This window comes from Peromyscus leucopus, chromosome 9 (genome assembly GCF_004664715.2).
Source record: "Peromyscus leucopus breed LL Stock chromosome 9, UCI_PerLeu_2.1, whole genome shotgun sequence".
Taxonomy (NCBI): Eukaryota; Metazoa; Chordata; class Mammalia; order Rodentia; family Cricetidae; genus Peromyscus; species Peromyscus leucopus.
In genome coordinates this window covers 59246365-59269347 of record NC_051070.1, presented here as the reverse complement: position 1 = coordinate 59269347, position 22983 = coordinate 59246365, and the positions used below count along the sequence as shown (strand labels likewise).

General features: G+C 45.6%; 1 protein-coding gene across 2 annotated transcripts in view; it reads left to right on the top strand.

Moving 5' to 3' along the window:
• Window positions 1-19572, top strand: part of Pinx1 (PIN2 (TERF1) interacting telomerase inhibitor 1) — a 60589-nt gene extending 41017 nt beyond the window's left edge. For both annotated transcript variants that reach the window (XM_028884158.2, XM_028884159.2), the window contains exon 7: window positions 18813-19572. In XM_028884158.2, the coding sequence (XP_028739991.1) occupies window positions 18813-19331 (519 nt within the window). In that variant the 3' untranslated portion in view covers window positions 19332-19572. The remainder of the gene's footprint in view (window positions 1-18812) is intronic.
• Window positions 19573-22983: the final 3411 nt, after the last annotated feature.

The following is a 22983-nucleotide window of genomic DNA, read 5'->3' as shown; positions in this document are numbered from 1 at the left end:
GATCTACCAGCTGAACAGTGAGAGCCCTGGTGAGTAAACCATCACCGAGGCAAGCTGAGAATACTCCTGAGGGAACTGTGCTATTTTCCACCTTTATCACACAGGTCCTGTGTTTACTGCTTCATCTTGCTAGTCATGGGGAATCCATGTAATAATGGCAGGTACAGCCCAGAACTTCTGGAAGCCAGTACTGACATAATGAGCCAGTATGATTTTCATGGCAATAAACCTAAACACTAAAGAAGAAAAAAAAAACAAAAAACATTCATCACTTCAGAGGGTGTGGGACTCCTTCGTTACGGGAAGAGTGTGTGCAGTGCCCGTGCGCACACACTGCACAAGCACACTGCCCATGTTGGGCAGCACATGCTCACACCAGGTACTCCAGATGGTCTTTCAACACTGTTGGTCACTGTTGTGGAAAGCCTTTGTATTCAGGCTTTTCTTTTAACCTGAGTTTGGGGTTAAAGAACCTTTGCTCTAGAGGAAAAAACAGCTTCAACCCCAGCGCATTGTTTAAACTGTCCCAATGGGATTGCTATTCTAAGACCAGATTGTAATTAGTACAGCAAATGTTTGTACACAAACAGGCGTCAGTAAATTGCTTGCAGCTACCTGAAAGGCTTTCTTTTAAGTGATTTAAATAAACATTTCTCTCTGCCTTAGGAATTCTTTGTGATTCGAGCAGTAATTAAGTTATTTAGCTGATTTATCACCTGGACAGTTAGGTGGAGTCTAAGTGTCTTATATATGTTTGGGTTGTAAAGTAAGGAATTTCAGTAAAAGAGACTTACTTGTTAATGTCCTTCTACAGAATATTTTAGGACCAGCTTAAATTAGTAGGACCTCCTGAGTGTGGCTTTGTGCTTCTTGGTTCATACCAGTCTTTAAATTGTAATCTTACACAATTTCATTGGAACCAATTTATAACAACGAAAAAACTTTATTTACAGTTGGTCTTTAACCTACAACTTCTTGTCAAGTTTTAGGTTGGAGGAAGCTCATAACTTGCTTCCTCTGAAAGATTTAAGTCCTATTTTATTAGGAGCCAAAGGGCTGGTGGGTTTTCCGCTTACGCTTCTGCTCCTTCCTATTGGGCAGACTGAGTGTCTGGGGAGTCCACCCCGAGTCAGGGTCTCCTGGAGCAACAGCCATCCCTGCCGAAGAGCACATGGCTGCTTTGAGCTGTCACCTGCTGCTCTTTGACAGGTTTGTCTTCACCACATCAGAACATTTTTCTGTACACATCAGCAGCAGTGGCATCCAGCTGTGGTTATCGTCCTGAGTTGTGAAGGCCTTCTGTTCTGATTCTGGTTCTACAGCTTCATGAGGTGGAGCCTGGGTTTCACATGCCTGGCTTTGAAGCAGTGTGTGACCCTGAACTCCAAATCACTTCTGCTGTTTGATGACAGGATCTTACTGTACAGCCTGCACTCCTGCCTCAGCCCTCCAAGTTTCAGAACTGGGATTATGGACGTGAGCTCTGTCCCCTCCCCACAGTAGCTTTCTACCAAGTGCATGAGCTTAGATCGCACCGAGTTCAGTGCCTTAGATTCCTGTCCACAGCAGAAAAGCTGAGCAGCCACTTAACATGAGCCTGGGTACTAATGTCAGCAAGCTTTCCACAGGAAGGCTTGGCAGGAAGTGGCTGAGTGATGCTGGGAAGCAGTGGGTTAGTTTTCTTTCATGTCCTTATATTGCCGAAACTTTTAAACAGAGTGTGCACTTTAGACCTGTGTAGGATTCTTACTCCGAAAATGTTAAAATGTTTTAGCATAAAAACTGCGCCTGGTTGCCTTAGGATACTTCCTTGTGATCTTTTACGCAATTAGTCATTTCTAAAGTTCAGGAGACAGTATCCATTGAGTTACATCAGTGCTCTAGGTTACCAGAGCACCGTCACTCCCAGGGTTAGGAGAGCCAGGTGTGCGGATGGGGCAGAAGCTCAGCCTCCTGAGAGTTGGCTTCTGTGTGGATTTCGGTTACTTAGAACAGGATTGATCATGGTGGGTGACACTTTAGCACCATCAGTCACCGGTTATTCCACACTTCATTTTAGTGGTCCTTATGTGGATTCAGAACTGCCAGGGTGATATTTGGGATACTTCCTTTACATTAATGAATAAACTCGGCTCTATGTTGACGTTACAAGAGAGCCAAAACTGGGTTTACTGTCTAGTCATGTGCATTTCAAACCACAGTGGAAGGGCCGGGCTGTGGGCAGTTGATGCAGTGTCTGTGGTCTTGGCATGATCTCTTTATTTCTTCATTCTCCTGCTGTGGCCTTAATCACTTTCTTCTGGGCTAGTTTTCCCTCTGCATCTAGTTCTTCCTTTGACCTGACTCAAATGTTGTTCTCCTTGTCACACAGTAACCCTGTTGATGATGGATTGTTAAATGAGTGAGACACAGTCCCCACTTACAGTCTGGGCAGGAAGTCCAAGGCACCCACTGTCAGCTGGAACAAAAGCCTGGAGTATGATGTTGGAGGGCTCTGGGAGGTGTGTCACAGTGATGGACTTGCCTCACAAAGGCCAAGGAAGGCCGCAGCAATATGGACTCTTCATGGTAATGGCCACCTGGAGAACCCCGTAGAGGAAAAGAATACCATACCGGCCAAGACATAGATCCTGAGAAAACAAGGTCTTGGGGAAACTCATTTAGATGTGGCTGGGCCATGGCCTGAGAGCAGCAAGTGCTGTGACATTTCTCACACGTGGTGCTTTGAAGCAGTCATCCTGGAAGCCAGCATTTTATCCATAAATGCTATAGCAATAAATTATCTTAAGAGATAACAACTCCCTGGGGTGATGGCTCCATTGATAAAGTACTTGTTTCGTAAGTATGAGGACCTGAAACCATGTAAAAAGCTGGGTGAATGCTATAGTGCATGACTACAGTCTCAGTGCTGGCTGGGGGCAGTGAACAGAGGCAGGGGGCTCCTTGGGTGTTACTGGCCAGCTAGCCTGGCTTTCTTGGCAAGTTCCAAGGTCTGTCTCAACAAAAAGAAAGGTGGACATTGTTCCTCTGCCTACATGCATGCTCACAAACACATAAAACGATAAGGGACTTAAATCTGTGAGTCCATTATTACACTGTACAGAAGTTGATAATAGTTGTATAGGAACATCAGTCTCCAGTCTGACTCCATCTCTTTATGTTCCTCCTTCAGGCTTATAATCAACATTTCTCACATTTCTACTGTTAGAGTGGCCTGAGGCCTGGTCTTTGTAGGAAAATAGGGCAAATCTTTGGCTCAGCTTTTTTGAGTTAACAACTTTCAGAATGATGAGGGGGTTCTTCTGTGTTCCTCAAAGGTAACTGGCAGATTTCCCATTTCTGGATCACTTGCACATTGGAATACATTTGATTTATATCAGCACATCTTAGTTATTGTCTTTGCTAATGAGCAAACTTTCAGTCTTCACCTAATGAGAGCCTTCCAGGTTAGTTCGGAAGTACTTCCTTGCATTGTAAACAAGTTTCTGTTGGAGGTATGTAAAAAGTACAGCTGTGATGTTATGTAATACATATATGGAGCAAATTGATTGTGATGGTGAGGCAAATGACTGTATCATCATTGCCCATAGTTATTTTCCTTCTTCATAGCAAGAGCAGCTATGAGTCACTTAGCAGAAGTCCCAACTGCATAATTCTTAACCTCCTGGTCCTCACAGTTATCTTCAACATCTCACAGTCTTCTCCTTTGGGCTTTTGGACCTTTGGACCTTCATTTCTCCCACTGCTGTTTCTGCTTGCATGTATGTGTGTGCACCACGTGCGTGTCTGGTGTCCATGGAGGCCAGAAAATGGCATCAGATCTTCCAGAACTAAAGCTGCAGATGGTGTGAGCTGCTATGTGGGTCCTGGGAACTGACCTTGGGCTCCCTGTAAGAGCAGCAGGAGCTTTTAGCTGCTGAGCCATCTTTCAAGCTCCATATTATCTTTTTTCAATCTACAAATAAGTGAGGACATGCTGTGTATTTATTTTTGTGCCTCTCTTACAGTATAATGTCCTTTGTGTCATGTTTAGTGAAAGACTGAATAATACTTCCCTGTGTGTGCATGTGGGCATGTATCCATTTTTCACCCTATTAACTGTCAGTGAAGCTGTGGGTTGTTTTTATATCACAGTCATTGTGAATAATGTTGCAGTGAACATTGGAGTGCAGGTGTCCTGAGAAGAGGACTTTATTTCCTTCATGGATAGATTGCTGGGTCACATGGTAGTGATTTTTACTATTTCTTTGTCTCCTCTCTGATGTTATCTCCTACTTTTTTAATAAGCACTGTCCTGGTAGATGCATGGTTTTGCAGCAGATTTGGGTTTGCATTTCCTTGATGATGAGTGATGCTGAATACGTTTTGTATGGGTGTTGCACGTTGGTCTTCAGAGAAACAGCTGTTTATATTTGCCCTTTTTTTTTTTTTTTTTTTTTTTTTTGGTTTTTCGAGACAGGGTTTCTCTGTGTAGCTTTGTGCCTTTCCTGGGACTCACTTGGTAGTCCAGGCTGGCCTCGAACTCACAGAGATCCGCCTGGCTCTGCCTCCCGAGTGCTGGGATTAAAGGCGTGCGCCACCACCGCCCGGCTATATTTGCCCATTTTAATCAGGCACAATTTTCTTTCCATCGACTCATATGAACTTTACATTGCTAGTGCCTTCTTAGCACATGCATTGTTTGCACTGTTTTCCCTCTTTGGCGGTTGGCTTTTTCTGTGCAAGAGGCTTTTAGTTTGTTATAGTCCCATTTGTTTATTTTTGCTTTTATAACTTGAGTTTGGGATGCAGTGTTCAAGAAATCATTGTCAAAGCCAAAGTCAAGGCACTTTTTTGTGTATTTTTTCCTACATTTTAAGGTTTCTGGTTTTCTACTTAGACTTGTTTATCATTTTGAGTTGATGCTTATGTATTATAGAAGATGAGGGTCCGGTTTCATTTCTTTGCATGAGGAAATCCACCTTTCTGGATCCACTTATTAAACATAGACTAAATAATCAGTATGATATACCCCATTAACAGATGGGAAGGCAGAAATTACATGATAATCTTGATTGATGCAAAAAAAAAAAAAAAAGTCTCACAGCCTTTCTTGATGAAAGTTTCAATAGTTTAGGAATAGGAGAAAAATTCCTTGAGCCAGGCAGTGGTGGCGCATGCCTTTAATCCCAGCACTCAGGAGGCAAAGGAAGGTGGATTTCTATGAGTTTGAGGCCAGCCTGGTCTACAGAGTGAGTTCCAGGACAGCCAGAGCTGTTACACAGAGAAATCCTGTCTCAAAAAACAAAACAAAGACTTAGGAAAAACCTGTGGTTAACAGCACAGTCAGCAGGAGGCACAGAAAGCCTTTTCCCTAAATAATAGTTCTCAACCTTCCTAATGCTGCGACCCTTTAATACAGTTCCTCATGTTGTAGTGATCCCCAACCATAAAGTTATTTCATTGCTACTTCATAACTGTAATTTTGCTAGTGCTATGAATTGTAATGTAAATGTCTGTGTTTTCTGATGGTCTTAGGCAGCTCTGGTGAAAGGGTCCCTTTGGGAGTCAAACCCACAGTTTGAGAGCCACTGCTCTAAGATCTGGTGCAGGCACTGGTGCCCATTCACCTTCACCATACCCATTCGGCATAGTGCTGGAAATACTGCCAAGTGTAATCAGACAAGAAAAAAAAATGGGGGCTGGAGAGATGGCTCTGAGGTTAAGAACACTGGCTGTTCTTCCAGAGGTCCTGAGTTCAATTCCCAGGACCCACATGGTGGCTCACAACCATCTGTAATAAGATCTGACTCCCTCTTCTGGCCTGCAGGGATACATGCAAACAGAACACTGTATACATAATAAGTAAATAAACCTTAAAAAAAAAATTGAAATATTTAAACTGAAAGAGACATAAAATTATCTCACTAAACAATTACTGAAATAAAAGATTTCAGTAAAGTTGCAGAATCAGTATGGAATTCTATGGCGTTTCTGTATGAAACTAGCAACTTGAGTACTTTTGATAGTCGGTAAGTGGTATTTGGTAGCTTCCTTCCATTCTGACCTAAGATTTTACAGGCCAGTCCTATGCATATGCTGACCCAGACTGAGCCACCTATTTCTCACAGGTTCCTGAAATGATGTTTGGAGACCACAGTTTAGGGGTTAGGGTTGTTCATTTGTTCCTAGTTCATTGTTTCTACTTCTTGTCATATGACTAGAACTTTGTTTGGTTTATAATAAAATAAGGGTTTGTCATCCATCAGCCTGCCCGTTCAGATTTAGGACTCAAGGACTTGTGCTTAGTCCTTTTTTGTCTTTACTCACACATTGCAGTACTTATAACGAACGAATCACTCTGTTATTCCCCATCCCATATACGATGTCACAGAATACCACAAAAGTGGAAAAGCAAATGATGGATTCAAGGTTAGCTGTGCACTCTTTGACCTTAGAGAGCACCTTGTCGGGTGTGTGCAAATCACTGTTCTAAAGTCATTTAGAAGCTTTGTGTGTAGCACTCAGCCAGCTGATTGCAGAGTGAAGTTTGCTTCATTTTATCTTTAAGAATTGTTTAATCTCTCTAGTTTGGAGGTGTTGTAGACTGAGGGGAAGGAGTCCCTCGATCCCTCCTCTTCGCCATAGCTGTCTGGTTGGTGGCGTGAACAGCACCTGCTGCCTGCTCCTGCTTCTAAGATGTGGTTGAGCTCTAGGCAGTGTGCTTGACATGCTGACTCATGCTGCCTTCCATCCCAGCGGAAGAGAGGTCTCCCAGCTAAGCCGGGGAGCGGCTATTCCCGTTAGCGCTGGGGTGCCTGGGGAAACATTCACCTCTGCCCACAGCTTCCCCGCAGCTGGCTGTGTGCAACACCAGCTCTGCACTGATGTTTTTCTATAGGGTATATTATTCTTGAGTGAGAACCTGCCCCTGTGGACAGAGCAGGAAAATCTAAGACTTAGCAACAATGCACAATCAAGAGAATCACTCAGCTTATGCTTATTTCCTGCTCAGATTCTTCCCCATCAGCTGTGGTTGCCCCCTTGGTCTCGCCTCAGAAAGATCTGGATCCCAAGAATGTACTCTTTGGTGTCACAGGCACGACATGTTACAGATCAGCAGCAACAGCCTTCTGTGTTCGGTGCCCCATGGCCTCACTTGTCCCTTTTCAGCACGGGGCTGGAATTGTCAGCCCTGTGTAAGTGGGTGCTGGCCTAAGAAAGCAAGACTGGGGCAGGGAGGCTGACATGCATATGGAAGGCATTGGCTCCACAGCCAGCACGTTATAGGCACCGGCCTAAGGACCCCCAGTGGACTGGCCCTGTGCTACGTGCCCAGGAGCTGGTAGCACAGGGCTGTGGCAGAGCTGTAAGCAGGGAAAGCAGAGCTTCATTCCACCGGGACAGGAAGTTATGAAAACTCATGTCTGTTGCTGTACTTTAACAAGCAGATGCAATATCTATGTGTCTAAACAGAGAAAAGGGCAATTTCGTTTGAGCCAAACTATTTTAAGATAAAGGAAAAACTTTCTCTTAGCTCATTGCACACCCCTCCCTACCTTGATCCTCATCCCAGACTCTGGGAGCCCAGGCCTCCCGCGCTAACTCAGCTCAGTGCCTGTCATGTTGCTGTCTGCTCTGGAAAGTCGCAGGAAGGGCTGATAAGGAGCTGAGGACAGAAATCTCAGCTCTTATCTCTCCCTCGCACACGGCTCGGTCCTTTTCCTGTCCTCAGACGGGACATAAACGGCCATCTCCTGGCAGCCAGGACTTCAAACAGGATTGGGCTGGCCTCACTCTGGAGGAGCCAAGGAGGAGAAAGTGGGCTGCAGCTGTCTGCACAGTTGTCCAGCACCACTGAAAGAGCAAGCTGCCTTCCTGGTGGGCACATGTAGCTTTTTCCCAAGACCCTCAGAGAGGCAAGCAGGAGCAGCGAGAGTTGAGGAGGTTCTGCCAGGCACCCGGGCTGTAGGTCAAGGGCTGCTTTGTTTGGTTAGAGCTTGCCAGGACACAGGTTGGGCCTGAAAGGATTAGATTGAGTTTGGGTTTGTTGACAAGTCAAGCCACTGTTTTTAAGGGCTCTCGTGATAGTAAGAAATTGACACCCAGATGGCCTGCTTGGGGAGCAGAAGAGTGATAGTACCAGCTCCTGTGCCTTCTGTTTACCTCCCGCTGGGAAAGTGGCAGTGACAGCCCATGGCATCGTAAAAATAGGGTGACGAGGAACCGTCCTTTGACTTAGAGTGTGGGAAAGGCTAGCAGAGAGGACATGCTCCTTGCACTACCGTCTCACAGGAGCAGGGAGAACTCTGTGAGATGGTATCCATCACTGTCCTCCCTACAGGCCAGCCTTGAGTCCCTCCTCCCTTACCAGTCTCAGTGGGTGCCTCAAAGATGGGTTTGCAGCTTGAGACTTAGGTGTTGGGGAGTCAAGAGTTGATATGTGCCACTGCCATTGGAAGAAGTGATTGTTTGCAGTTTTGATGGACAACTGCATAAAGTTCAAAAGTTCAGATTGTATAAGCTTCAAGGTTGTATATATTATGTAATAGTAAAGATCCAGATTTATTCTTGAAAGCCTGGTAAATACTTGTTGCTGATGGCTGTGAAATAGTCAGGCTATCAAGCTTGGCTGCTGTTTTCCTGTTGTGTTCCGATTGTGTTCCATGGAGCCCTAGGAGCCCCAGGACTTTCGGGAAGGGAAGGGAAGAGCGCTAGTCACGGCTTGGTGTGAACCCACCTGAGACCAACTCTGAGGCACTGCAGTTAGAATATCGATTCATGTTTAGAATTTTTATCCTGCCACATTTACTCCTAAGAATGTATCTTTAAATGATTCTCTAGACCAACTTGTATAGAATTTAAAAGAGTCTATGAAGGTTGTAGCCTTAAATAATATACAAGAAATGAGAAGGAGCTTGTATCTTCAATTTTATTATCTTAACTTACTTCTCTTTAATATAACCCTGACTAATTATGTCCAATAAATAAAAATGTTATACTCTACAAAGATCTTTTCTTTCAAGATCCTACTCTCTAAAGAATCTGACATCTTAATGAGTCCTAATACTTTATATCATAATTTTAAAATTAGGATATAAAATATAGATTGTTTTAAAAACAATCTATAGTCTTTTTAAACTGCTTTGCTTTTTAGACAAAGGTACCCAAATTGGAGGTGTCAAGATTGCTGAGTGATTTTTTTCAGTCTCCTGTAGAGGAGAAATGGGGGAGTCGTGCTCCCTGGAAGCCTCTGCTTCGGAGATGGGAGCCCTACCCGGCTGTTAGTGGAAGCTGTGTGTCCTGCTTCTGGAGAGCAGGGGGAGAGCCAGTTGACCCAGAATTATAAAGACAGTCAATTTGGATTATTTTTAGACTTCACTCAAAGACATTGGTGCCTATGTCACATTGATCTTTTCTGCTCTGGAGGAGCCGCGTTTATCTTGTGGTGGCCAGTGTGTGATGAGAGGGTGTCACGTGAGTCACTGTAGCTTCCAAGCCTAAGGACCTTCCAGGGAAGCCGGAAGCTGCTCTATTCCTTCCTCTCTTTTCCCCAGAGGTGGCATGACTTGTCAGTGATTCTGATGTCATCACTTGAAAAGTTGTTGCCATGGAGAATGGTCCTTCTAAAACATGTTTTTGTTGGCTTTTCCTAATGAGAGGTAGCTTAGGCAGCTGCCAGGCAAGTGGAAAAAGAAGGAAAGAAAGGCATGCACCGCTTTGTTAACATTGGCATCACGTGAGGAACTTGGCCTGCGGAAAGTGAGTTGCTGTGTGCTTCCATTCCTGCTGCCGCATGGAAGGCCCTTTGTCTGTGTATGAATTCCAAGCGAAACCCAATGCTAACTCAGAAGAAACCTCTGCGTGCTCCCAGGATCACCGAGCCTTCTCTTGCATAGCAGATCTCTTCATTTTCCTGAAATACTGTCCTCTGCTCTCTCCATTTACAGGCCCAGTTCTGCAAGGTTAGCCTTTTTCTTTAGCAAAAGACTAAGCCCTAAAGCTGAAGCCCTATGTGTATGCAGCAGTCCCCCATTGCTCAAGGTGCATGTGTGCTGAGACTTTGGATGTGCCTGCAACCTTGGATATGAGGAGTCATTCCTATTGCCTGAAGTGCTGCAGAAAACTACCAAGAATTTTTTCTTCATAATCACAATTTTGGTAGAAGATTCCTTGTGACTGTAGACCTTAGCACCCCAGCATATGATTCATTCACCTTCTTCCCTAGGAACGTCTGCCTTTCACCTAAAGGATGTACTGTACAATTTGGGCATATTCAAGTTGCCAGCACTGCTACTCTTATGCCTTAGACTTTAAAGTTCAGAGAATTCTTAGAGAAATAGGGGAGCTGGGGATGTAGCTCAGGTGCTAGAGTGCTTGTCTAGCATGCACAGTGCCCTGGGTTCCACCCACCACCACATAAACCAGACATTGTAGTACACACCTGTAATCCCAGCACTCAGAAGGTGGAGGCAGAAGTGGCAGAAGTGGCAGAAGTTCAAGGTCATCCTCTGCTGCACTGGGAGTGACGCCAACTAGACTTATCCAAAGAAGAAAGTGAAGAAGAAAAGGAGGCGGACGGAGGAAAGGAAAACAGGGATGCTTGAACACAGTACTGAATAGCACGAAGTCTGATCACACAGGCAGCTGCTAGTGACTAAAGTGCAGCTGGCACATGCAGTGTAGATTCACTGGACAAAGGAGGACTCAGGTCCTACTCAGATGGGCAGTGTTTCGTTGCACTGACTCAGAATGGCTGACAATTTACTAGAATTCCCACTTAGTTTATATTCTGCCATTTTAGCAGAATACCTAGACTAGGCAGTTTACAAAGAACAAAGACTTATTTCTTAGAGTGTTTGAAGCTGGGGATTTTGATAGCAAGGTACCAGTGTCTGATGAGGGCCTTCCTACTATGTCTAGAAAGCATCACATAGTAACACACCCGTGAGTGAGCTCATATGTCTCTTACTGTTCTCCGAAAGCCACTCACCCCAGGCTGGGGCCCATCACTACCTCCTGTAATTACCTCCCAAAGGCTCTGCTTTTGAATATTCTTAACCTGTGATTTTTAGGGTTTAGTTTCCAACATGTGAATTTTCGGAGAACATGTTCAAACCTTAACACCAAAGAGAAGCCAAGGATAAAACGGACTCTGTGTGTGTGTGTGTGTGTGTGTGTGTGTGTGTGTTATTGAAAAGCATCTAGTGTTCCCAAAAGCTGTCAGTACAGTGGCCACAAAAGCAGATTGTATTTTAAAATGTATCCATTAGGCAGATAGTTACCTTTGACAAGTACTTGTATAACTAAAGAGAAAACATTTCCACAGACATTTTACTGAGGAAATTCAAGCTTTATGGTTACATACTTCATGTAGTTTCACATGCTATGAAATATTCTTTATTTGGTTCTCTCATCCTACTTCTAAGAAATGTGAAAATAAATCTACTTAGGATGTGAACACGTAGGCCCACAGCATTAGTTTCCCAGTCCCTGTTTTAGGGAGCCCCTTCTTGGAATCTCTGCACAGTGGTCATTGTACAGGTGACTGGGTTCTGTATATCTTTGCACACATGCACACACATCATTCCTGTTGAGTTGTGGCACATTTACATTCTATTAATGGCAGCCCTGAGTTCTCATGGCTTCACATCAAAACTTGTCTTCCGTCAGTGAGGCTTTCCTGCTCTTGTGATTCCCTTATGTACTCGCTAATGTTGAAAGGGGTTGTGTATCCTAGGCAAATTCCTAGAGCTAGTTACAGCTGACACTTTACATGTTTAGCCTAATTCCAAATGTAAGTGATAGATGTCACCCCCCAAAGTACAGGATTTTATACCTGAGCAAGCTTTGTGAGTACAAAGTAACTCTCTGCCTGTAAGTCATTCATTACACACTCTCCATTACACGGAGGCCACAAAGGGATGGGGAAACCACAGAGGTGCCCCAGAAACCTAGTGCCTTCGTCTAGCTGAGGCTTCAAACTACTGCCTCTCCGACCCCTTGGTCTCAGGCCAGGGGCTGTGAGGGAACTTCATTTGCTGTTCAACCAACCTCTCAAAGAGCTGTCCTCCTTGTGGCTTTCCTGGGCTCTAGAATCTCTTGCTGTCGACTCCGTCAAGAACAATGAGTCCAGGTAGGCCACTGATGTGTCTAGCTAATCCCATAGGAAGTGTGACAGTTCCCATACCACTGGGTTTTTCTCAGTTGACTTTTCCCCTGGAAAGTGACAATGGTAATGTGGGATAATGGACCATTGGGAGAAACATTCAGGTTATTTAACTTAGGTCTGTGTATTGCTAAGGGTCATAGTAATTGATAGACTGCACCAGACAGAATTTTTCTTCTTGCAACCAGTGCTTATCATAAGGTGGGATTTTGAATGAAAGAATGGCTGTGTTTGGTCGGGAAGACAGGGCTCTGCAAGTGCTGGTCCCTTTTGCCTCCTGCCCTCCTGCACCCCTTGCTGACACCAACCTGCCCAACAGGTGTGTGGGTGGTGGCAGTCACCTCTGCAGTCTGTTTTATCTGACACTTTTGTTGAACACTCTCCAAGTCTGTCTCATAGAAAGTATGCAGAATATGAGTAGGATAAAAATGGTCCCTGCCCTCAGAAAACTTAGAATTCCCTTAAGATGATGTTTGCAAAGCAAAACAAAAAGTAAAAGCAACTAGCTGCTGCTGTGGGTAGCAAACAAGGGGATAGTTCTTCAGGGTCAGACTTGCTGGAGGCTTGCACAGGATCTTCAGAGAAGTTGTTGTAGTTACTTTTGTCTCATCGCTTGAACAAAATTCCAGAAGAAAAGGGCAGCTTCGGAGCAGGTTTGTTTTATAGGGGATGTGGTCCATGCAGCAGGGTAGGTGCATGGAACAACAGGCAGCGGCTGGTCACACTGCCCCCAGGATCAGGAAGCAGAGTGATGGATGTTTATGCTTGGCTCATTTTCTCCCTTCTATTAAATCTGGAACCCCCAACCCAAAGATTAGTACCACTCACATTTAGAGTGGCTCTCCCCACCTCAGTAAACCTCATCTAGATGTTCCTTCAGAGATACTGGTGTACATTTCTTTCTGTGGTGATTCTAGGTCCCATCACTGAAGTGAGTATGAGGCTGTGAGGGATCTAAAAGGAGGCTCTAAGTTCTGTGAGGGCAGAGACCATTTCTAGGGTCTGGCGCAGGTCCCTGGGTCAGTTCATTCTGTCCTTCTGCTGGGAGCTGTGAAGGCTACATGCCATACATTAGGTCGCAGCATTGCCTTTCTGCTGCCCAGTCACACAGTCACTTCGTAGCTGGTTTATCTGTCTGTAATGAATGGGTGTGATGTCTGCCTCCAGTGCTCCACTGCAACCTCATTTGGTTTGGTCAAAACTGTTGTGTTGGAGAGTCTGGAAAACATACAGAGTATTCTGAGTCCACCGACTGTTTTCTTGCTGAGCTTCTTTAATTTTCCACAGACTAATCCAGTACATGCTGGTGACAGACAGGCTGTCGTAGAAGCAAGAGTTGGTTCATCATGAACAATAGCAATGGAGCTAACAGCCCGCTTGCTAAGTCTGTTGCCTTTGGGTGTCTGTTCCCCTTGAGCTCTGGGTGTCTGCATTTTCTTATAGTGAGAAATCTCATTGGAGGATTACTGTTGTACATGACTTCTGTGTCTTAATGTGCAAGGCAGAAAGCTTCCGTCCTCCTGTTGCTAAGACGAGCAGTGATGTGTGAAAAAAGTTGGTGAGTCGAAAGGTTTGCCTCTGACAACACCCATCCCTGCACAGCAGTGTCTGGAGTACTCAGATGACGTTTGTCCAGGACATCACCTCTAACACCTCCCTAAGACTCTCTCAACCTGCTTGCTTTCCCTGCCCCGAGGAAGCTGACTATTCTTCTGAGAGTGTGAACGAGAAACCTCTCTGGGGCGTTTTCCTGCAATCCATCTCGTGTACATGTTTGAGAGGTATAAGAGCAGAGTTCTCTGTAGCCCAGTACAGTTTCTGCAGAGGCTCCTGAGCCCCCGAGGCTCGAGACTGGGTACCTGTTCTAGGAATAACAGCACACTGGTGCACATACTTTTTAGGTCTGGGCTAGAGACAGTGGTGGCATGCAGTTCCCGCCTTAGGAGATTATGTCAGGGTCACCTTTCCTTTCCGACACTGTCCTTGCTTTGATTATTGTAAATGGGGTCTTCGTGTGGTGTTTGTGTCACACTCTGTGCACCCTCCAAGCATACTAACATGGAGTAGACAACCCTGCAGATGCCCAAGTGGGTATTGGATGTCTAAGATTGTCAGACTTCAGCCCAACATGAGACTTTAGCACTCAAGAGGCTGAGGCAGGAGGATTGTGGGTTGATGGCCAGCCTGGGCTACTCAGCAAGTTTGAGGCCAGCTGAGCAAGACCCAGTATTGGGGGGGGGGAGACTTTTGTAAATGAAATTCACATGCTAATTTGACAAATTACAAAACTCTTAAGCCTGGTTTCAGGGCATTTCTTTCCTTCTTTTTTTTTTAAAAAAGATTTATTTATTATGTATACAGTATTCTGCCTGCATGTGTCCCTGCAGGCCAGAAGAGGGCACCAGATCTCATTACAAGTGGTTGTGAGCCACCATGTGGTTGCTGGGAATTGAACTCAGGACCTCTGGAAGAGCAGTCGGTGCTCTTAACCTCTATGCCATCTCTCCAGCCCCAGGAGATAATAAAAAATTATTATTTATGTGAACTATAAACTAGATAATACAGGTTTTCCTGTTTTCTTTAAAAACCAATGTTTTGTTTTGTTTTTCTATATTAAGCTGCCACCTTGGTTAATCTCTGTCCTCAGAACTGAGCTTGGACTTTTGTCAAGGATTATTCAGCAGTAGATATACTTTAGTGTTGGTGCTGAGAGTCTGTAATGCCAGTTAGAAGTCAGGGTGCCATGGTGGGGAGCAAGGGCTCTGCACCCCACAGCATGGCATCAGATCCCACTCCCTCCACGTCTGCAGATGAGGTCCCTCTGCTCCAAATGTCACCTTGGGCCCCTGTAATGGAGAGCGTTTCTGTCCTTATCATGCCATGAGCCACCACATGCTAAGTGCCTGCTTCACTGATGATGGCTGCCCTCTTCAGTCCAGCTGGGTGTGGGCACTTTGGCTACAATTTCCTCATGTGACTCAGTGTAACAATCCACAGAGTTCTTCTGTCCTTAAATTCTCACTCACTAAGTGGGAAGCAGGTCCCCCTGAATTGTCGGCTCTGGTCCACAGCACATTATGGATTGGGTAGAAATGAGACCCTTGTTATCCTTGGGGAAAGCCCATCATTAGGGTGTTTGTTGGTTTTTTTAAACACATGCTGTACTCAGCACCCTAAACAAAGTGAGGAAATCAGAGGCTTTCTGTGAATAGCCAGCTTAACCAGGAACCTGCTTCATGCAGTATCTCAAAAACTTCAAAAAGACATAGAAAATGTCAGGCGTTTGTACTGGCCTCTGTGTCCGCGTTTCTTCTTAGTAGTGAATGAAATGGAAGATGGGGACAGTGTGGGGAAAGTGTTAATTCTGTTGTCATCCCCTGCCCTCTCCCTGAGCCCTTTCTTTAGAAAGTCCCCGTACTATAGGAAGGCATCTTTTTCTAGTCATGTGCAGTAAGCTGGGGTACACACACACTCCACCTTTTCCCTCCCTGGGTCCAGGAGAAAGTCTCTATGTCTCCCTGCATTTGTCTTTGCTTCTGGTAAAGCTCAGGCGTTGAGTGGGACCTTGGGAATCTGCACTGCGACTCAAGTGCTGATCACTGGTTCAGAAGCCCCACTTTCCCTCCACAACCTGCCCTTTGCGAACAAACCTTCAAGGATTCAAAGGATTCGGACAAATTTCCAAGCTGTGGTTCCTCAAAGGGAACCTCAGAAGTAATCATAGGACTCTAGGCCCCCAGCTTCTTGCCTCTTCATAGAAAGTGAAGCCCTGGGATTATTTTCCACCAAGTTTAAAATAGATTTGTGAGTATCTGCATAGCACCATTCCTTCCAGGGCATTCTTGCTTTCTCGGGAGGAAATGGCATCAGGCTCTTGCAGCCCTCCGAGGGCAGTGCTGCAGGAGGAGTGCATCTCTGAGCTGCACTAAGATGCCGTTAGTACTGCCCTGGCTTGATCTGTTGGTCAGAATGAATTTGCTGTGAACTCCCTGGTTCTGATAAGGCCTTCACCAGACCCCAGTGCTCTGCACAGAGCAGCTGTCAGAATGCAGAGGGACCTTAGAACTCACCTTCACCTACCTATTGGATTAGTATTAGATTAGTTCCTGAGACCTCCAACAGGTCTTTTTAAGGAAGAGTTCCTGAAGTCTTGAGCTTCAATCAAATGTTTGACCAAATTATTAGTCATTGCTCCCATTGTGGTATTCATACAGAACCCCAAATTGTCAAGTTATTTTACTAGTTTTTAAAACACTACTATAAAACTAAGGCATTCTCAAAGTTTACAATGTAATGAAAGTCACATTTAAGTATGGTGGGTTTTCTTTGAGATTATATCATGTATTTAATGAAAATGTAAGAAGACACAATTTTTTGTTTTTAAATGCTTTCTTGAAAAGGTAATTATTTGCTTTGAAATTAGACCAGATTTGAAAATACTCATTTTCTTATAAAGGTATATATGTTTTCATGTTTTACAGAACCAAGGTTATAATCAGTAGTGAAACTGGTTTCCAATTGCCAATGTAGAATGGAGTCCTGAGCATCAATCCCTCAGGAATCAGATTGGCAGCCATGAAAAGCCTTACTAAAGGATGCATTTCCCATAGTGAGGGAAAGTGATTCTCCCCACAGCTCTCCTCACGACTCTGTCACTCAGCACTTCTCTTCTGCCCTGCTGAGCTGAGTGGTGTGCCTGAGTTTCAGCGCCTCCCCACCAGAGGAATTGCTTAGGACCATACTTCCTGGGGATTAGAGACCCAGGAGATTGAGTAAGTGACTCAGAGATGGTCTGTGTTTCCTAATAACTAAGGGTGATTAATACCGGCAGGGCAGCCAGTTCCTGCTATATTAAACCACTGAAAACAGGAATTCTAAAGGTAATAAGTAAAGGAACAAGGAGGAGCCATAGGCTATATGACCTGAGCATTAGTTCCAAACTCACACAGGCTCAAAGAAGAGCAGCTCACACCCGGCAGGCAGGCAGCCATCAATGAGACCTCTGTTACATTAGTGGGCCACCTTCCCAGTACCCATGTCTATGCATGGCTATGGGTGTGTGCACTTCCATGGGAGGCAAGATCTTTCTTGTCCATCTGCCTGGCATTGGCAAATAAATACCAAAAGCCTTAAGAAGGTGTTTCATTCTGTCATGCAGAATTCCAGTCCTCACTCAACATTTGAGGAACAAAAAGACTAAGTGACCTGGTTTTGGAGTCCTAAGACAGCTAATTTTTATTTTTCAATATGACCTGATGAGATACCAGCAAAATTTTCTGACAGGTGTGTGTGCGCGCGCACATGTACATGCAAGCACATATATGTTTGCTCTGGTTTCCTTTAGTATGAGTATGTGACAATGGTTCTCAACCTGTGGGTCATGACCCCTTTAGGGTCAAACATCACAGGGGGTCACCAAGACCATCAGAAAACACAGCTAGGGGCTGGAGAGATGGCTTAGAGGTTAAGAGCACCGACTGCTCTTCCAGAGGTCCTGAGTTCAATTCCCAGCACCCACATGATAGCTCACAACCATCTGTAATGAGATCTGGCACCCTCTTCTGTATACATAATAAATAAATAAACCTTTAAAAAAAGAAAAAGAAAACACAGCTAATTACATCATGATTCATAACAGTAACAAAATTACAGTTATGAAGTAGCAATGAAAATCATTTTATGGTTTTATCACCACAACATGAGGAACTGTATTAAAGGTTGCAGCATTGAGAAGGTTGAGAAGCACTCCTCTAAGAGAATAGGTCAGTTCTTTTGTGTAGCTCGGTAGCTCTCCACAGTAGTTTTCTGAAGCAGGATCCCTCATTGAACCTAGAGCTCACTGATTCCATGATCTGCCTGTCTGGACGTTCCCATCTGGAATTCCAGGTGCACTTGATTGCCTGCTCTTTAAATTGGCTCTAGGGACTGAACTAAGGTTCTCACGCTTGTGCAGCAAGCACTTAGCACCGGAGCTATTTTCCCGCCACTCATATCCTCTATCTAAATTTCCCCACTCACCTCACTCATTCTACATTTTATTGTTTAAATTTCACATTTGACTTCATGATTTTGTTTTTGATCCAAGGGCTAGAGAACATACAGCCAGTGTTGATTTGATGTGCACTTGATTTGATGCCTTTTGATGAGAACTCTGACTGCAGGGGCCACTCAAGGCCCGGTTGTAATTCAATAGAATTTGATTCTGCTGGAATTTCAAACAGAGAACTAAGATTTCAGTTCCACTGAAGTTTTTGAGGGCTACTGTATCAGGAAAGTTCAGAGTTCAATATGTGCTACTTTATAATTAAGAGAGCTGCACTAGCAAAACATGGCCAGCCACATGGACCCTATACACACTGTGTCAGAGTTTCTGTATCAGCCCAGAAGGACCTACAGAGTCACAGAGCTCTGGAATGTTCATGTCCCTGGTGTCTGCAGGAGACTCTAGGTTTAATCCTCATTTACATGTTGTTTGCTCACAAATCAGTGAGGCCACTTGCCAGATGAGGAGTGTCCGGCCTTCTCCCCACATGGTTCTGTTAGTGTTACCCAATTGTTCAGGGCTCAGCAGCTCAGGGCCAGCATTAGCGGCTCCATGTGGCTCTTCCTGGCTGCTGCATGGGGTGAATGAGTGATGCTAATCACTTTCCCTCTTCTCCTCCAGGATGACTGCAGCACCTCCACTGCAGATGAGGTGGACACCTCCATGACCACGACCACGACCAGTGCCTTCACCATCCAGGAGTATTTTGCCAAGAGGATGGCCCAGTTAAAGAGCAAGCCACAGGCCTCGACTCCAGGGCCTGACATTTCAGAGACCTCTGTTGAATGGAAAAAGGGGAAGAAAAAAACCAAAGAGGCAGCAGGCACAGATGTGGAGAACTCTCCCCAGCACAAGGCCAAGCGACATAAAAAGAAAAAGCATGCAGAAGTGGAGATGGAGCCTATAGGCAAGAAGAGAGACCGAGCCAAGCTGCAGTCTGGAGGCCCCAGTGGGGATGAGTGTTCCGATGCCTCTGCCGGAGCTGCAGAAGATTGTGTACAACCACCCGACAGCCAGGATGATGCCCCAAAGTCCAAGAAGAGAAAGGCAAAGAAAAAGTTGCAAAAGCCAGGAGAGGTAGCAATAGACTCTACACCAGACAAGGCACTCGTGAAAAAGAAGAAGAAAGCTTCCAGATGACCTCTCACTAGCCAGGACCTCCGACCTGTCAGCACACTGGGGGGCAACCACTCTGGCCTGAAGTCAGCACGGTGAACCCAGGCAGCTCAGCATCTTCACCATGCCTACAGGTTGCCAGCTCTCACCTGCTCACCACATTTCCCCCCAGTCACCTTCCTGAGAGAGCTGATTTGAATGTTCTAGATCATGACTTTTCAAGAAATAAAATAAATTTCAATAAACAAATAGATTCTTTCTTATACACTGAGCCTTTCACATGAGTATTTATTCACATCCATACAAATACAGAGGTGTGTGTGTGTATGTGTGTGCATGCGCACGAGCGAGTGTGTGGGTTTGCTCTGGTTTCCTTCAGTAACTGACTGGTGCTTCCTTCTGAAGGACTTAGTCTAATTAAGGGATTAAGAGGCAGTGACTTGGATGCAGATGGTTCCTTTTGTTCTGCAGCCAGCCATACATTTCTGCCAAGTGGGAATTACATGACTGCATTCCCCAGTGAGGGCATTGCTGTGCTGTGCTTCAGTGTTGGTGGGCGGATGTTTCTCCTGCTGAGTGCTGGCCACGGGGATCCCAGGCCCCCCTCCATGACAGCACCAGTTGGGGACAGTGAGTGCCTGGCTTTCATAGGTCACCAGGGGTTCCTGCACTAGGTGTAGTCAGACTTGCTTCTATCTCATGTTCCTTGAATGAATCCCCTACGATGAGCTTGTCTGTGTATAATGATCAGGAGGTCCCCAGGAAGTTCAAAGAATGGAGATGCTAAGGCATGAAGCTGATTGTCCTCTTGAGGGCAGGCTCTGCATTAGGACCGCCTTATGGAAGCTCTTGCAAGTGTAGATATTTATGAGTAGACCAAGACACTTTCTAGCCGTGCTCAGACCAGGTGCTGTTGCCTCGTGCCCACATGTCATCCTCTTGCCACACACCCACACGCTTTCTAAGTGCCCCTGCGAGCCAGCCAACTGCTGAGCGTGGTGGTGGAACCCTCAGCCTGTGTCCTCTCTGCCATTTCCCTTCTTTCCTCTGCCTTCACTTCTTCTGTCTTCTTTCTAGCGCTCCTTGTGTTTCCAGCTCACATTTTCCTGCTTGCTTCTCAGACCCTGCCTCCCATCCTTCTGAGACAGCCTTGGGCCACTGGCCTTAGTTTTCATAGAACTGTCCAGGTAGCGGTGGGGACCACTCCACAGGCCAGTGCCCACACTGTGATGTTTTGCCCTTGATCTTAATTTCTGGGGTCATGTGTTCCATGGGAAACTTGGCCCGGAGAGTCTTGAACTGGAAAATCCATGGAGTAGCGCTATTGTCTAAGAACACTGATCAGTGTCAGTGGCTTCAGAAGACAATTCATCACCCCAGAGAGGATCCGGGTGGACTTGGAGCCTGAAGCAATCTCCAGTTTTTGTTTTTTGTTTTTGTTTTTTTTTATGCGCATTGATGTTTTGCCTGCATGTATGTCTGTGTGAGGGTACCTTATCCCTGGAACTAGAGTTACAGACAGTTGTGAGCTGCCATGTGAGTGCTGGGAATTGAACCAGGGTTCTCTAGCCATCTCTCCGAGCCATCTCTCCAGCCCCCACTCTCCAGTTTCTTCAGGTCTCCCAGAGTTTAGAATCCCAAGCCAATAAAGCCCCAAAGGTTTTTAAAGTCACTTTTCCTTCACAACTTCTTGGCTTGCCCTATCTTGTTTGTGAAACTAGAGACCCAGAAGGGAGCACAGCTGTATGAAAACTAAAGGGTGCAGATCTTACCAGTGCATGCATGCTGGCCTCTTTTGCCTTTTGATGTATTGACTTTAAAGGTTTGTTTACTAATTTATGAATATGACTATGAGTGTTTTGCCTGCATGTATGTTACGTGCACTACGTGCATGCCTGGTGCCCAAAGAAATCAGAAGAGGGCATCATGTCCTCTAGAACTGGAGTGACAGATGGTTGTGAGCAGCCATGTGGATGCTGGGAACCCAGGGGGGTCTCTGCAAGAGCATTAAGTGCTCTTAACAGCGAAGCCGTCTCTCCAGCCCAGTTATAGTGTTATATTGAATTGAATTTCCTAGATTAGTAGAAAGGTGAGAGCCGAGGGCTGGAGCTCGGTGATAGGGAGCTTGCCTGGCTCCATCTAGAGTGAAGAGAAGAAAGATGGGGAGAGGAGACAGGAGAGAAGAGAGCAAGAGAGCCGGAGAGCGGAGTTGTTTGCAGGACTGGGAACATATGAGATCCATTTAGGCTAACTGGAGAGATGAATCCCCAGCAGCCACAGGCAAGTGGCTTCAAGTCACCTTTTATAGAGGGATATAGAATGTAATTGTAGTTTTAATGGGCTCCTGGGTGATTTTTGTCTAGTTTGCGGTGCTGGGGAGCAAGCATGGGCCTATGCTTAGTAACTGTCAGTCAGCAATCTTAAGTAGGTGGCTGAGAAAAAAGCATGTGCTTAACTCAGAGTGCTGTGCGGCCATGGGCTTTGAAGGAGACGCTTTCTCCAGAAGCCGCACCTTCCATGTTTTCCCACTGGTCTCTCAGACGGTTGTTGGGTCGGAGGGGAATTGGAATAATAAGAGAAGGACACAGGGAGCTGCATGTGACCATCTGGATACTTGTACACGAGTCCTGCCTCTGCCCAGAGTTACTACCCTAGGTAAAAATGCCTCAGTTCTACATCCTTCGTGGCTTTCCTCAGCAGCCTCGAGTCATTAGAGGAAATCCGAGTTCCCAGGAAAAGAGCAGCCCTCTGAAGAGCTGCCCCCCTGCTGTCTTGCAGTAACCTTTTCTATGGATTTTAATAGACGATTACTATTAACGCGGAGCCTTATGTGCCGGGCCCCATTCCAAGCACTTTAAATAAATCAACTTGTTAAGTTGTCATTTCAGCCTTGTGAGGTAACCTCATTCCTGTCCCCTTTACAGAAGAGCCTTTTGTGATGGCTGGAGATTTATGCTACCCTGAAGCCCCATGGTGCCCCAGCACCCCCGCCACACCATCATGGGCCCCTTGGCTCTCCATACCAGCTTCACCCATCTTGTAGGCCCCTTGTGTTGCGTCGTTCCCATAGTTTGGTTACTTACCGGCGTGTGGGAAGCAGCTGGCAAACACCAGAGATTTCCACAGCGAACCCACATGAGCTGCACACGAGAATGTGCTCTTGGGTACATTTGAAATCCCCAAAGGGGCCTCCTTTCCACCTTGGCTCTGCCGTTGTTGGGAACCTGACTCCGTGAGCCTCTTTTACCCACTGTTGAAGACTGTGGTTAAAAAGGATCTTCTCCTCGGTAGGAAATATTAATGCTTTGGGAAGATAAACCCCAAGCCGGCATTTGTTTTCCATGCCTCTGTTTCTCTGCTCACCTGTCCCCTGAGTGGCAGGATGCAGGCCGAGACCTGTTTGCTCGAAAGAATCAGCACCAGAAGAGTTTGCTTGCAATCTCTCCCAGTGATCTCAGCTCTTGGATCAGCAAGCAGCGGCTGTATTTAGATTTGAGTAAGAACTTCCTCCCCACCCGCCACCCTGTTTATCTCTCTCAGCTTCTGCAGCCGCTGCAGTTTGGAGCCTGTTGTGCTGGCACGGAGCAGAAGAGGTCAGATCGGGTGCCCGGTGTGGTGTGTGCCTTTATGGTGCACCATTATTCATGAGCAAATTAGTACCGTGTCCTAATAAAGG